The 16094-nt window shown below is 36.7% G+C and overlaps 1 protein-coding gene across 11 annotated transcripts in view; it reads left to right on the plus strand.

Moving 5' to 3' along the window:
* PACRG (parkin coregulated) overlaps window positions 1-16094 on the plus strand; it is a 266415-nt gene that overhangs the window by 59438 nt on the left and 190883 nt on the right. For 10 of the 11 annotated variants that reach the window (XM_009688354.2, XM_068938913.1, XM_068938923.1 and 7 more), the window contains one exon: window positions 15810-15944. The exons of the other annotated variant lie outside the window; for it this stretch is intronic. In XM_009688354.2, the coding sequence (XP_009686649.1) occupies window positions 15810-15944 (135 nt within the window). The remainder of the gene's footprint in view (window positions 1-15809; window positions 15945-16094) is intronic. 11 annotated transcript variants of the gene reach the window in all.

The raw sequence follows: 16094 nt of genomic DNA on the forward strand, positions 1-16094 counted from the left end.
TTCAGGTAAGAAAGAAGGGACAAAAGGAACACAGCAAACATAATCTAAGTGTATATGGAGTTGAGGGAAAAGAACTTCATCTTTTAAGTCCCAAAATGGAGAAATAGAAATTAAGTGCCAAAATCCAGAAATAGTTTTTTTTTTTTTTATCAGAATAAGTTCCAAGTGATTAAATGCAAAAAGACGCAAAATTACCAGAAGGCAGTTCTTCCATGAACACAAATGAACAAGAGTATGGCTCTTCGAATCTTGGAATCTTCAGGAACAGTTTTCCTTTGGCCTCATTTTATCGTTTTGCCACACATAATGTAAAAAAGAGAAACATCTTATCTTTGTGATTACTAAGAAAACTTTTCAGGTATGGAACAATGAAGAACTGTCTGAAGAAACGTTGAAAATATATATATCCAGTAGTTTTGAGGTTCTCACTCAGTTCTGAATCTTAATGATGACTTTCATTTTTCAACATCCGTAGCAATATCATTGTTGCTTATTTAATCACACCATCTTTCATTGTCCTTCTTCAGTGTTGGATGCAAACCCGGAGACCAGAATGGGGACAGCAAGACATCTGACTGTTTTGTACAACACTATATTTGTCAGATGTCACATGCTACTGTGTACATCATTTTCTGTATCAGAGGAGCCAATTTTCAGTAAGCTAACATGGATGCCAGAGGATAACTTGCAATGTTAGTATGATTCTCTGTGTGGCTGAATTTCTTCTAATTCTCACAGTTGTTTTCTCTCCACTTTGTTGGGAAGGAAAAATTGCAGATCTCTCAGAATCCCAAGGTAACTGAGTTTGGAAGAGATCTCTGGAGATCATCTAACACCTCAGGGCAGGATCAACTAGACCAGGTGGCTCAAGATCTTGTCCAGTCGGATTTTTAATGTCTCCAAGGATGGAAACTCCACAGCCTCTTTGGGCAGCTTGTTCCACTGCTCAACCGCCCTCCCAGTGAAGACGTGTTTTCTGTTGTTCAGATGGCATTTCCTGCGTTTCAGTTTGTGCCCATTGCCTCTCGTCCCGTCACTGGGCACCACTGAGAAGGAGCTGGCTCCATCTTCTTTACTGTCCCCCATCAGATATTTATACGGATTGATAAGATTCCTCCTGAGCCTTCTCTTCTCTAGGCTGAACAGTTCCAGCTCTCTCAGCATCTCCTCATATGAGAGATGCTCCTATCCCTTGATCATCTTCATGGACTCTCTGCAGCAGGTCCAGACGTCTCTCGTATTGAGAGGCTCAGCAGCGGACCTGGTGCTCCAGGTGTGGCCTCACCAAGGCTGAGTAGAGGGGAAGGATCACCTCCTGTGACCTGCTGGCAACGGTCTGCCTAGTGCAGCCCAGGATACCATTGGCCTTCTTTGCCATGAGAGTGTATTGCTGCTGTGTCCAGTCTGATATCATTAAGAATGTTAAATAGTCGTAGAGATCTGGACTGGATGTGATTAACTTCATTAGAAAACTCTGTTTTATTTCTTAAAATAGAATCTAAACATACTATGTTTTGTTTGTTAAGAAAGGTTAACAGTTCACTTAATGAATGCAGCCTACAAACCTCCACATAGAGAGTAAGCTGAGATCTACAGTCTGCTTATAGACAAAATTATAACAAAAATTTAATGACTTAAACCTGAACCTCAGCAAATTTGAACAGGAAATAAAACACACTTTGTACACACTAGCGCTTATTCATATTGGTATGTTGGCTGAAACAAGATGTTTTAGTTTTTATTTTTCCTTAAAAAATTCGTCAAGTTTCGTGAAAGTTTTCCTGTTTCTGTGAAGAGTGTTTGTAATATTATTACCTCTGAATTTGGTGGTTATAGCACAGCAGGAATTGTTTCCTACAGGAATTAATTGACATTTGATATCAGTTTAAGATAGACAAGGAAAAGATCCCAAATGAGCAACTGCTAAATGCCTTATAAATATTTCAGCAATAATTCTCTAACTGAACAACGCTGCATAAAGTTCCATCCTCAAAGTTGTAAAAAAAGTTGGTAGTTAAAAAATATTTGTTTCCTTTATGTTTGGAAAGAGATGAGATTGTGTGTGGGGGGGGATAATTCTACATCTAGCTTTTAGTGTCATCTTGCCTTCAGAGCCATCATTCTTCTAATTTTGAGAGAAAGGTTAAGCATTTCACACACAAATTTGACTGTTAATAAATAAATAAAATAAATAAAATAAAATAAATAAAACTACTCTGGCTGTTTAGATACAAAATTTTTCATTTTTTAAAGTCAGGTTACCTTTGTTTGGTTTACAAAATAAGTTCTTGATAAAGTGAACAGATTCAGCTTGTGATTTCAGAACTTTTTTTAGTAGATAATGACTTCTCCCTGTAGCTCAATATTCAGTTCTTCGACTGGGATCTTCAGATTTAGAATGTAGTGAGTGGGCGATATATATTGTACTGTAAGGCGTAAAGGATTAGAGTTGTGCTGTTTACTCACGATGGAATAAATGAGAATAGGTAATCCATCATTCCTCTCCTTTCCTCTTTAGCTGTTGTTTTTGGTGTTCCCATTCCATCTCTTCAGATGCAGTCAAATAATTTTCCGTTAAAGAGAGCAGTAGGATGGGATTTCATGCAATTCGTTAGTTGTGGCAGGATGATAAGGGACCTGTAGGAACTGCTCTGCTAGCTGGGCCTCTAGTCATTGGAAGTTTCCAGTTGCATTCTAGAAAGCTGTAGCGTAATTTTATGAATAGAGATAACTCATCACAACTCCATTTGAATTTCTGTATTTTTATGAGGTTGGTACTTGTAGCCCAGTTTTACAAATGGGAAGCTAATGCCAAAATATTGTTTCACGGAAACCAGAGATGGAGTCTCTAAGAACTGGAATCACAATGCAGTGATTTTATCTTCTCAGTCCAGTGTTAATCCTTTAAACAATGATGCTTCTCAGTTACTTTGAAATACTGTTTTTTGTAGTTCTTCATGGCAACCATCTGTCGATGACTTGAGTGAACTGCTGGGTCAGAAGCCCTTTTGCTGAAGCCCTTTTGCTGAGCGTATAAACCTTGGCATAGGCATCATCCTTTTCTCTCAATTTGTCAGCTACTCTGGCAACTTCAGAGTTACACAGTGCACATTTACACCAGCTGTTTAGTTGGGATCAGAAGAGCACTTTTGAATCCAGTTTGTCACTCACGTTTTACATTGCAGAGTATGTCTAAGAAAATCTACTTGAATGCTTTTTTTGATAAAACTAAACCAAAAGATGCTCACTAGGAGTGCTCCTAATTTGCTGCAGCTACTAACAGATATTCAATTCATTGGAGTAGACTAGAGCTAGTCTGAAGTAAAACCCCTGGAAACACATACAGTATGGAGGCTGTGTCCTTGGCACTATTCCACTTCGCAGATCTGCTCCTATTGAGCTGCACTGCTTGTTAGTAGAAAGCCTGATGCCAAGCATAGCCTTGGAAGCCTAGTGGAGCACTGAAGGCAAAGGCTTATAAGCGCATCTTTGGCAGTGGTATCAGCCCCCCGACTACTTGTTTCCATGCTTGCCTCAGACTTTGAGTTGTGCAAGTACACTTATTTTTGCAGCTGAGTGTACTAGTCTGGTTTGAAAATATCTGCAGCCTAGAATGGTTGCTTTCAACCCAGATCAGTTCTCTACTTCTGTTCTTTGCAAAGCCCTACACAAAACTGCGTGGGAAGACTGACTTAGTATGGAGGTATGAATCAGCTGCAGAGACTGTTTATAAAAGACTAAGCATGGGCTACTATCTGCCATTTCTTCTAAAAAAAATGCCTACGAAAACTATGGCCTAAGAGTTATATTCATATGTAGTTTAGGAGTAGCAGTTCTGTCCTGACTTTAAGGTGCTTAGCAACTACAGTCCAGCACCCTGACTTAAGAGCTTATATACTTTTGTGGATCTGGGCCCAAGAGATATCACCCTTAGAAAATAACTGGAAAAATGTTCACATTAAGCAGTTGTCTGTATTGGTTGACACTGTTTTGCAAAGGAAAAAAGCTAGCAAAATAGTTTAACTTAAGAAATCCCTATGCTTCTAGGGACTGGGGTATAGCAACTAGTGTAGCAGCAAACCTTTCACTTTTCTGCTTAATTAGTCTAAATGGTCCCTTTCTGTTCTAAACAAAGTATTCACTATTAATGCAGCACAGTGCATTATATTGCGTTGATTCTTCCTCCTCTAAAAAGAGGACCACAGTTCTTTTCTCTCTGTTGATGGTTAATCTGAATATAAAAGTTGACCCAATATAACTAATTTTGAATGTTACATTTTAGTATTGCTTCTACTATAGATTTTATTCTGAGTAGTGTAAAGATATTTTATTTTTAGCACATATTATATAAAAGTGCTGTAATAACTTTATAAACAGGAATTATTTCACCCGTCACTGACTTAGCGACTATTTAACATCTGGACTTTAGAGTAGGAATTCACTAACAGAAACATGCAACTGAAGCATGAGACCGCATTTTGGAAGAGGGAACGCAAATACTGAACTGGAATGTTCTTGTGTCATTGACATTAAGAGTAATATAGTAGTAAAGTAGAATAGTAATATAATGCAGTATTCCTTAAATATGTGCTAAAATGTTCTATCAGAATAGCTGTTTTGGAAAAATAAGATACTTCATGGCGAGAATGCTTTTTTTTGAAAAATTTCAGCAGAACCCAGGCAACTTTTTTTACTAGCTAGTTCAAGCCAGCCTTTCAGAGTCAATGATTTAAGATATGCAATTCACAGAGATTGTCATAGGGCTGAAAAACTACCGATTGAAGGGCTGACTGAGCTGGTGAGGTCTAATTTTCTTTTACGAAAAACCTAGACATTTTCAGATACCGTTCTTAATTGGAGCAAATGTAATTTTCTGTATTTTTAATATTTCCCTGAAATAGAAATAAATTTATTTGTACAGCTCTAACAAGAGTTAAATATAGTGACTTTATTTTAACATATTCTGAAAATTGTTGTCATGGGCTCCAGATTGTCATCTCACCTCTTAACCTCCTTATCTAATATTTAGTTTTCATAAAACTATTTAATTTCTAAATAAAGTGAAACATTTTTTACTACATTTTTGTAATTAAGCTTTCTAATCTAACACATTAAACTTGCATAAGGTATTATCACTAGAAATTTTACATTGCCAAACATACTTACCAAAACAAGTAATGAGACTTAATTACCACATCTTAAGTATGTGATAACTGCCAGGGAAAAAGTTAACCCCTTTTCAGATTTGGCTCAGTGGTAGCCTAAGTTGATTTAATTGCCAGCTACTATAGATGTGCCATTCCTCCTCCCGCCCCTTCAGCAACTGTGGTGGCATTCTGACTCTGTTGAACCATTACAGCACTTTCTGCAGCAAAAAACTATTTTAACAAAATAATGTGAACAGCTTCTTGGTGGCTCAGCACACTGAAATGGCTCAGTACAGGGTCAAACAAACACCAAAGGAGAGGTAGGATACATGCACCTGAAAGGACAGGCAGGACTTTGGCAAGTGAAAATTGCAGTGCAATGGGAGAGGATCAGCAAAGGAAAAGAGTTGATGCTGAGGATATGATGACCATATTATACGTTTTTCAGACTTGCTTTATTTGATCTGGCTCTTGTCTGGCTTCATGATTTGAGAGCCCACTTGTGACACTAGCAATTAGTGCTCCTGAGGCACATCTTCCATTTTGTTTTCATTTGGAAAGACTTCATTCACTTCAAAATTGCTTCGTGGTGCAAACTAAAGCACCATAGTTGGGGATGATTTTGAGATTCATTTCAAAACCATATCTCTGATCTCAGCTACAACACTAATGTAGATGAATCCTTGGTGAATTTATACTTTTCTAAAAATTAGGCTATGGGTAGAAGAATGCTTACAATCAGAAAAAGTATAAGCTTTAGTGGAATTGATGAACCAACAAACCTTATGAGACTAATAAAGCAAGAAAAAAAAAGACTGTAATAATTTGTAGAATGAAAGAAGGAGAGCAAGAAGTGTATTAACCGTTGGCACTCTTCTGGATTCTCCCTGATGAAAGATAAATATATCCCTTTGCATTAAAGGAAATTGCTTGGCAAACATCAGGAGAGAAATCTAAATGATATAAAATAGTTACATCATACTCCAGCAAAGAATCAGAAATGGAGGACCTTCTGAGGACAAAATCCTAGACAGCAGTCTGTAACATAGGCACATTTGACTTATCCAAACAGTTTATCTCTTCCCTAACAAAAATCGTTTCTGAAGTGACAAAATAATACAATTCTGTATTCGGCTTATGATTTACTTTCAGCAGTGTCTCAAGGCAATAATGAGATACAATATCTTTGTACAAAATCACGTCTGATTTTTCTTTCAAGTTCTGGTGCTTTAGAAGCATTTGTAATATTTACTGACCTTCTATCAGTTGTTTCATTTTAGGGCCTTAGAACTGATTTCTCTCATTTTGACTTTTGAAGCTATTGGATGGGCTTTGATCTGTTATCCAAATTTGTGCAGTAGCCCCAGAAGCAGCTTTTTAGTATTGGATGTGGCACCATTTAAAGCATATCAAGAGTGGCACATGTGAAGAAAGCTCTCCCAGTTTCTTTTTGGGTATAAGAAGCTTTTGTCTGATACATATTGATGGATTTTGTTCTTTTGATACTGAATGCTTGCAATATTGATATTAAAACAAAGGATTGTTTTGAACTCTGAGTACCCATTGGGACATCTTACCGTGCCTCTCCTGTCATTTGAAATTTCTAATTCAATTTTGGATATGTCTCCACAGCAAATTAAAACATGATTGTTGCATGAATTAGCCACCTGTGTTATTTTAATTTAGTTAGGATCAATAAGTGAAGACAGAACAGTACAGGCTTTGCTGCTTATTGCCAGTCAGAGTAGACAGTCTTGGGGATGCCCTAAGTGCAGATTCAGATAATTAACACTTGCTAAGACTCGTGTTTCCAAGTCTTAACTGCTACTATTAATTATATCTATTAAAGAAAACTGTAGGTATCTTATCAAATATTACAATCATGAAATTATTTTGCTCTATTGGTAAGTAACTGGCAAAATGTTGAAGTTATTGCATGTATGACTGGTGGTTAAGATAAGGGGCTTGTCTATGTTAGAAGTCCGGCAAATCTGTGCATACTAACTTCGGAACCAGAAGTCTCCTGAGGATCATGGCTTTTGCATGTGCAATTCCTCAGAGAGCAGGTTGTATTTATGCAGTTTTGTGCCCGTGCTTGGCCTGCTGAGTGAGGGTGTTGTTGTTGATGGTTCTAGTAAAGCTTGGTATGTCAACACAGCATTGCATGGTTTGCATGTTGTTTCATTCCTTCCAGCTAGACTATTTCTTCATCGCATGATGTAATTTATTTGACTTATTTAATATAGCTTGTATTTTACTTGAAGATGAAATTAGGTTTTGTAAGCAATTTCCGGCTCTAGTACAGATGAAAATGGATGGTGACATTTCATGTGGGGAAATTGGTGGACAGACAGTGGGACTATACTGCATTAGCCAAGTGGAGTGTTTGTTTAACACCTTTTATATGGACCAGTACAAGAGGAGGATGAGACAAAGACCCTGTCAGGGGTTATACAAATATTTCCTAGATATCATCACTTTTACATCTGCCCTATGACAACAGCATGAATTAATAAATTCCATTCTGTTGGCAGAATGCAGCTTAAAAAAAATACATTTTTCAATTTGAATACAAAGAATTAGGATGTCATGATTTTGTTTCTAAAAAGTTACCTCTGTTCAAGATGATAGTGCCATTCTATATTTTCAGGGAAGACTACAAACACTTTTTCAGGCAAGGCGGTCTGAGTGGTCATATTTCTTTTCATCCCTATACCTTAAAGCTAAATATTAAAAAAGTTTTTTGTGGGGAGAAAAAAAAGATCAGGTTAACTAACAGTCTTCCTGTAAGGAAGCTGACAGCAACTCAGCAGATTAAAAACTGGAAAATTTTTCCGTCTTCCCAGCTGTCATCAAAATACGTTAACCCAGATCAAATAAAGATATGTCTTTAGCCATTAAATTTGATTACAAAGTCACTGGTCATATTTTTATTACTTTTATATGAATCATTATATAAAAATAGTAGGATCTCAGGCTATACTAATTTTAGGAAGTAAAAACATTTTTGTCTTAATATTCTGATTCCTGCTGCCTAATATGTGATCACATCATTTATTTCCCACACAACACAAAGACTTACTGACTTTTTCTGACTGGAATGAAACAAGTTGTATCTGCATATGCAGCCTAAGAAACTATGTGTCCAGTTAGCTCTTGATGCTCGGTATAAATTCAGCACTGCTGCTGAAAGAAATAGTCACCAGTTTCTTCCCGTCCCGCTCCATGCCACTTTCTTCTGTGCGTCAGCTTACGTGTTCATGCATCTTTGAGTAAACCGGCTTAGGGATCTGATCTACTTCACAAACCAACCTAGAAGAAACAAAACAAAATAAAAATTCTTCATTCCTGATCTGGTCCTATGAAAGCTTGTGTCCGTAACAGAGAGCAGTAACATCAAGTGAGGCACATGAGGTAGTCAAGACCATTTATCTCAATATCAGTGCCAATTTTTTCTGACTTAAACTGTTCATGAAACTACAGTGTTAGTTTTCAAGAACATCACTGGTTGTCCTATGCAGGTACCTATTTAGGTCCCTGAGTACGCATACAATTTGATACTCGGTTAGAAACTTGGCCACGTTTAGCTCAGTCCTCAAATAATTAATTACTGTTTAAACCTGGCCTGAAGTAATTTTTCTTAGTGATCTTCCTAATGTGCCATCACTGAAAAGTTGAAGAATGCAACATAATATAATGGTTTTAAATGCTCATGAAAAAATGTCAAGGAAAAAACATGCTCTTTCTCCCTTTTTTGCTTAAAGGCTCGTATCTTTTATCTTGTCACATAGTTCAGTGGCATAGAATTACAATAAATTAGTTTTGCAATTATCAAACTATTCAACTTCTCTTTGGCATTTAACGAACCTAAGAAGCTGTTTATTGCTTCATATACTTTGCCATCATGAATATTAGCCTTTAATTAACTGGAACTGTAATCTTAATGTCTCTAACTATGTGGCAGTGAAATATTTTTGTTAGATTGAAAAGGTAGTATTTGTCATTGTTTTTCCAATAAATGGAAAATTTTCAGAATGACTTTTTAAATTAGTAATTATAACAATATAAAACAGAGGAGAAGAAAGTCATTAACGCAAGAAGAAGCTTTGCATGATATCTTTGTATATATTTTACTTAAAATCATAGAATCACAGAGAAGCCTAGGTTGGAAGGGACCTCTGGAGATCATCTGGCCCACCTTCTTTTGAAAGCCGGTGAGATTAGTTTATTCAGGTCCCTGTCAAGATGAATCTTGAATATTTCATGGAAGGAAGACTCGACCACTTCTCTGGGCAACATGTTTCAATAGTTATTTTTTCTTGTGGTGAAGAACTTTTCTTTTGGTATCCAGAATTATCAGAATTTCCCCTGAAGCAACTTGTGTCTGTTGCCTCTTGTCCTATCATTGTGCCTCCCTGCGAACTGAATACCTCCATCTTCTTTATAACTATCTTTTAGGTATTGGAAGACTGTGATTAGATCCTCCCCTGAACCTTCTCTAGGGTGAACAATCCCAGTTCCTTCAACCTTCTGTGAAGGTCTCCAGACTTCTAATCAGCTTTATGGTCCTCTACTGGACCTACTCCAATTTTTCAATTCTTTTCATGAACTGATGGAACACAATATTACACGTGTGTCCCCACAAATGCCAAATAGGGTGGAATTCCTTGATCTGATGACTATACTCTTACTGATGCACCCAGGACACAGTTAGCCTTCATCATTGCAAGGCCATTGCTGACTCAAGTTTAATGCTGTTAACAAGGACCCCCCCGCCCCCTTTTCAAGAAAGGTACACCGCAACCTATCTTGTACATGTACTACTTGTCCTGCAGTATGAGGTCATTCCATCTCATGTGCAGGACATTACATTTATCTTTGTTAAATCCCACGAAATTCTTGTTGGCCCAGTCTTCCAGCTTGTCTTCCAATCTCTATATGATGGCTGTTCCTCTGGTGTAGAAACCCCTCCTCACAGTTTGGCATCATCTGCAAACTCAGAGAGGATGCAACCTTCCTGTCATCCAGATCATTTATAAAGATGTTTAATAGTATCAGACCGAGTGTCAACCCCTAGAAACTCCATGTTTGACCAGCTGTCAAAAGCTAAAACCATGAAATTTCTGTAAGATTTTGAAAAGCATAATTATATAATAAGCTTTGTAAATCATTATTTTAACTATCACAAAAAATCAGTAGGGATTACCCCTCCAATTTCTAAGTTTTTTCTCTCTAATTATGGACTAGATTACATTACAGCTAGAAAGATCCTAATGACTTGTATGCAGAGGGTTGCTAAATCAATGTGAGGAAAAGAACTGTTAGGAGAGACTGTTCAGCATTCTTCTATTGTGAAAAACACCTCTTCTATAGGAAGAGCAAAAACCAGGAAAAATTGACTTTTTCCTGGAGAAGTTGATTGGCCTAAAGATTTTGAAGCAGCTCACCATGATGGATACTCCATTCCATAATTTAATTATTATCAGTGAAGCTGTTGGATAAATGTTATCCTGGTAAAGAAAAGTTTAAGAAAAATTTTGAAGGTAGAAAATTCACTAGCTTCATATCGACTGATCAGTATAGAAAAAGCATGATAATGATGATGATGATGCTTGTTTGAACATTTTATAGATGAATAATAGAAGCTGACATCTTTGGTCACCTGAACCTGAGAATGATAAATGTAACTGTATAGTTTATGTAGATAGGAGGGGATTGTTAACAGGAGAGTGACAGTTATAGTGATGCAAGAGAATGTTTTCTACAGCTGTGTATTTGATGATATCAGTGGATAAAATCAGAATTTGTCAAGGAGAGAGAAAAGAGCATCCTAGCAATTAATACCTGAGGTGGTGAGACTCTGGAAGAAAGATAAGTTCTGTGTATGGATAGGGAAGGCCATATATTATCTAATTTTTGCACAAGAATTCAGCAAGATATATGGCTGAAGTGACCTCCAGAGAGGTCTACATTTAAGAATGATGTTCAGATCTGAATACCGAATATGGTAGTGATGGTGTCCCTAGTAGTAAAGAAAGGAAGGAGAGGAAACTATTTGCAAAAAGTAAAGAGTATTAGCTCCGTGCTGCCACTCCAGCAGATTTCTCTTAATTTTACTCAGATGTGAACAGAAGGAACAAGTTGGCTCAGTGCAGTGAACCTAAAGCTTAGCAACAGTTCAATCATATAAGGTACCATTTCCTCAATGCCGGGATAGTTCCACTCTTTTCCTGAGTGGTGATATTTCTTTATTCTAGGCAGACCTTAGGCTCATTCCTGTCTATACTGTTTCCTCACTTTGGGGTCAGGTGCTCTTCCTCACAATTAAAAGGTCTGTACTCCTATTACAGACCAAACTGACAAGAAAACCTTCTTTAAGACAAAGGAAAAACAGGAGATTCCTCTATCTAAACTGCAGTCAAGCATTTGGTATGTCACTACTTTATTAGTTTTATGACATAAGAATTATGAGATGGGTAAGTTGGATAAGAAACTCCATATTGAAGAGGAGACAGTAACACGTAGTGTTGAAAGGAAGGGTATGATAAGGAAAGTTATTAATGGAACCCCTTGAGAACTGGTTTTAGGGGTACCCTTATTTAACATGTTCGTTAGTGACCTTGGTAAAAAAAATAGGGTTGTAAAATGAAATTTATGGTTGACATGTAGTTTGGAGGTGTTATTAATACCGATGAAGATCACAGTGTCACATAAATGGAAGTGGAAGCCCCTGAGAACAGGTGTAGTAGAAATGGGATTAAATATAATAGTACAAAGTACAAGGTTATGAACTTAGAACTAATGACAAGAAATTATATTATTAACATGAAGCTCATCATTTGGATAAGGTAGTTGCTGTGGCAATAAATCAAAGATGACTATGCGAGGCTAGTGTGACGTTGCCGTAAGAGAGTAAATGTAACACTAGGAGGTCTATTAGACAGACGGTATCTAGTACTGATTGTATTTCTAATCACTGATAATGTGGTTGTAGTAAACCTGAATGGATTTCTCTTCCATCAGCTTTTCCAGTCACACCTTGAATACACATAAACTTTTAGAATTCACAGCACTGAACTGTGGCAAGCAGTTCTACAAATCCACTATTCATTGCATGAATGAATAACTGTTTTTTTTTTTGTTTGAAACTTGCCATTTACTGGATTTTTTTGAAACCCTCTACTTTTACTGAAAGAGAGAGTAAACAGTCGGTCCTTATCCATTCTCTTTATGAAGTCATGATTTTATAGATCTTCATTATACTCCTCCCTAGCCATCACTTTTCCAGGCCAAAGAATCTTAGTTTATTCATTTCTTGTGTAAAAGCCATTCCATACCTACAGTCATTGCTGTTATCCTTCTCTGAAACTTTTCTAATTCTACCATATCTTTTTTGGAGGTGGAGGATCAGACTAGACATACAATTTGAGATGTAATTTCTAACCACCAAAGTAAGGATGATGTACAACAGTCTTTCAACAGTAAAGGGACAAATGATTAGATTTGTGATCAATTTATGAAAGCCTGTATGATAGAGTTGTCTAGAATAATAGAGAAATGGGCTAGATAACAAAGTTCCTTCCACGCCTAATTTCTTTCTTCCTCAGTGAAGAGTAGGAAGAAGTTCAATTAACACAACCATATTTTCTAGAAATTTTGCAAAGGTTCAGTACAAAAAAATTCATTGCAAAATTGCTAACATGAATTTTGAAGAAGAAAATGTTCTGATTTCAGATAAGATGTAGTTTGGGATTGCATTAGCCACTGCTATTGACGAGACTCTGCAAGAAATAATTAAGGCTGTAGCTCATATGATAAAGACTATACGTTCCTTATCAATAATTTAAGTTAGGCTATAACAGAACAGGGGCTCTTAATATTTTGTAGAAAAACAAAAGGAAGGTCATGTGATATCAAGAAAAGAACATAAATGCTTTATAGTAGCCTCAAATGAGCAGTGACTCATAGGTTTGCCTCAAACGCAAAAAAAAAGTAAAGACAAGTTAAGTGAACATTTTTATACTGATGGCACAGAACAAATTGTTCCTCTGAAAAACAATAAGGGTAGATTTATTTACATTGACTGGAAATGCTTTTCCTAGAGTATTATTCTCAGCTGCTTCAGGTGTGTTTACTAAGGAAAGTTACAGCAATGCATATCAAATCTGCTTTCACTAGACATGATATATCTGTCATAGTAATGTGTGACAGTAGGTCACATTTAGTAGCCATAGTTTATGCAATTTGTAGTAAAGTACAATTTAGGCATATTACTTATGGACCCCACTACCTCACTCCTCTAGGTAAGTGGAAAATGATGTCAAAATACTTTGGAGAAAAAAAAATGTAAAGTCAGATTTTGATCAGTAGTTAGCACAGTTAAGTTACAGAATATCATAAATGAAGCACAGGATGTCACATACTAGTATTCTGTTCACTGGAGAGCTGAATGCCTGTGCTGCTAAAAACCAATGTCAGTGTCCTTGAAGACTTTGAGACACATAGTGAGACAAATAGAACAAAACAAAATAATAGATGCATTTTATGATTCTTAAAGCTCTCACTGTGCTTTGAAAACAACACTTTCTATATTTATAACAGGAAACAAGTCATAAAGGCATTTTTCACAAAGAAGTATGCAGAGAATTCTGTACAGTTCTTATCCCAGGTGAATGGGTATAAAAATGGAAAAATAGGCCAGAGTGCTGTAGAAAGAGTCAGCGGTCAAGGGCATCTGAAACTAGCTTAGCTCTCTTAATCTCTTTTAGCATTTGAGATTAGCTTTGCTAATTAGCTTGAACAACAGATTTCTTATAAGTACTTTAAGTGTTGTATTATGTTCATGCGAATTGTTAGTTGCTGTTATTGCTATGTCTGACAGAAAAAAACTCCAGCATGAACTTTTTTGGGATTGGACTGTCATTCAAGCGCTAAGGCTACACAATATGCTGATCAACCGTTATTCAGATAAGGAATCAAGCAGACCTGAATCCAGTTTTTTCCTCCAACGCAACACAGATAGGAGAGGTTTTAGAGACGACTTTTCTTCATTCCTTGCCAGTGCAAGGCCAGATTCATAGCCTCTGAGGAGGAGATCTGGTGCAGGAGACTAGGAAATGGCCAGAGGAAGACAAAGAAAAGACTGGAGAGAAGAGTTAGGTCAGACAGAAACCAAGTCAAATGAATAGACTTAACTGGGATAACAAGAAAACAGGACATTAAATAAGCTATTGCAGTGGAAGAAGAGAGCGTTTGAGGATAACTGTGGGTAACTGTGAGGAGAGGAGAGGGAGAAAGAACATGGAAAGGAGAAAGAGAGACGACCTGTATGCAATGTTGTTGAAAAAAAGTATGAATAAAAAAGTTGAATGGCTGAGAGACTCAAAGAGGGTAAACTTTGTAACTAATTGTGCCAGGCCAGGGAGAGAGAAAAGACTCTGAAAGAGAAGATGCTCTATACACAGACACAGGTTCAGATGGAGGTATTTAGCTTGCTACAGGTGCCTATAGAGTGTTGAAAGGACAGAGTAGCAAGAAGCCATAAATGACTAGAATTTTTTTATAGATCAGTTTATTTTATTCCTTAAGAGTTATACTGATCAATTCCCTTTCACAGACAAGGCCTTACTGTTGAAAACTGTAAAAGACTTTAGTTTTATACCAGACGTAATCCATTGTCATTTTACTAGAATTGCTTATACTTATATGAATGTTAGAAGAGAGAATCAAGCTCTCTTGGCTGACATTAAATACACTAGTGAATACAATAAATATTGGGCTGTAAATAGGGTGAGAATTCTTCAGATTTCAGTCCCTCTGCCATGTGACTTCATAGTTCCAGCTTGGCTTCTTTTCTCTTAATAATCACCCTTTCTTGCACTTTATCCCTTTTCAAGAGATTATAAAAGGCAAAAAGTGGGATTTTGCAGAAGATTCTGATAGTAAAATCTATCTTACACTCAAGTAGAGGTTGTGGAGGAATATCGTCAGTTTAATAGAGAATGTTACTATGCTTGTCATCCAGGCCCAATACCAAGCAATCTCTTTGAACTCAATAGGAATGAAGATCATGTTGCCAAAAAGACAGAGTTTACACAAAAGAGATTTTAGACACTTGGTACTGCTTCAGCTTCTTTCCCCCTTGTATGCTTACAAGATGGTCTACCTAATATCTTGTGTGCTTTAAATCTATCTATGCCAAAAAGCCGAAGTAAGGTAATTTGAGCCTTAATTCTATAAGCAAATAAATAGCAAAGTATTTCACAAGGAGAAATGCTTAATTTTCCAAGAACTTCTGTCAAATAAAGAAGAATAAGTAATCATATTGTAAATATTATGTACTTACTGTTTTATTCTTGTTTAAAAATGTTGGGGCAATTGAGATAGCCACTTTGAAACTTAAACAGTTTTAATGGGAGAATCTGAAAGTGATAACCAAAAAAAAAGCCGTTAACGAAACCTGTAGATCATTGGAAAAAATGTACTGTAAAAAAAGTAAAGTATAACTTGTAAAGAATAAGATGAATTATAATCTATGAGATCAATGCTATACTGCTTTCATATCTGTATCTGTTTTGACCTGTAAAAATTAAGCTTTTTCTAAAACTATATTACCGCTAAATTATAGGGGGGGGGTTGTTTTTGTTTTTTTGTTTTTTTAAGGTAAGAGGCCCCCCAGTTGCAGGAGCATTTAAAGAAAGACCAACAAAGCCCACAGCATTTCGCAAGTTTTATGAGCGAGGAGACTTCCCAATTGCCCTTGAGCATGATACAAAAGGAAACAAAATAGCCTGGAAGGTAAGTTGGGGCGCAGCTGTGACAGCCAGCTGAGCTTATTGAAGTGACATCTCTCATTGCCAAACAAAGTTGGCTTATAAGTAAATAAACTGGAGTAATTTCTTAGCAAATGGAAGATGGTGGGGAAGCTGTTAGAGAAAGGCCCTTGAG

This window comes from Struthio camelus, chromosome 3 (assembly GCF_040807025.1).
Source record: "Struthio camelus isolate bStrCam1 chromosome 3, bStrCam1.hap1, whole genome shotgun sequence".
NCBI classification, from domain to species: domain Eukaryota; kingdom Metazoa; phylum Chordata; class Aves; order Struthioniformes; family Struthionidae; genus Struthio; species Struthio camelus.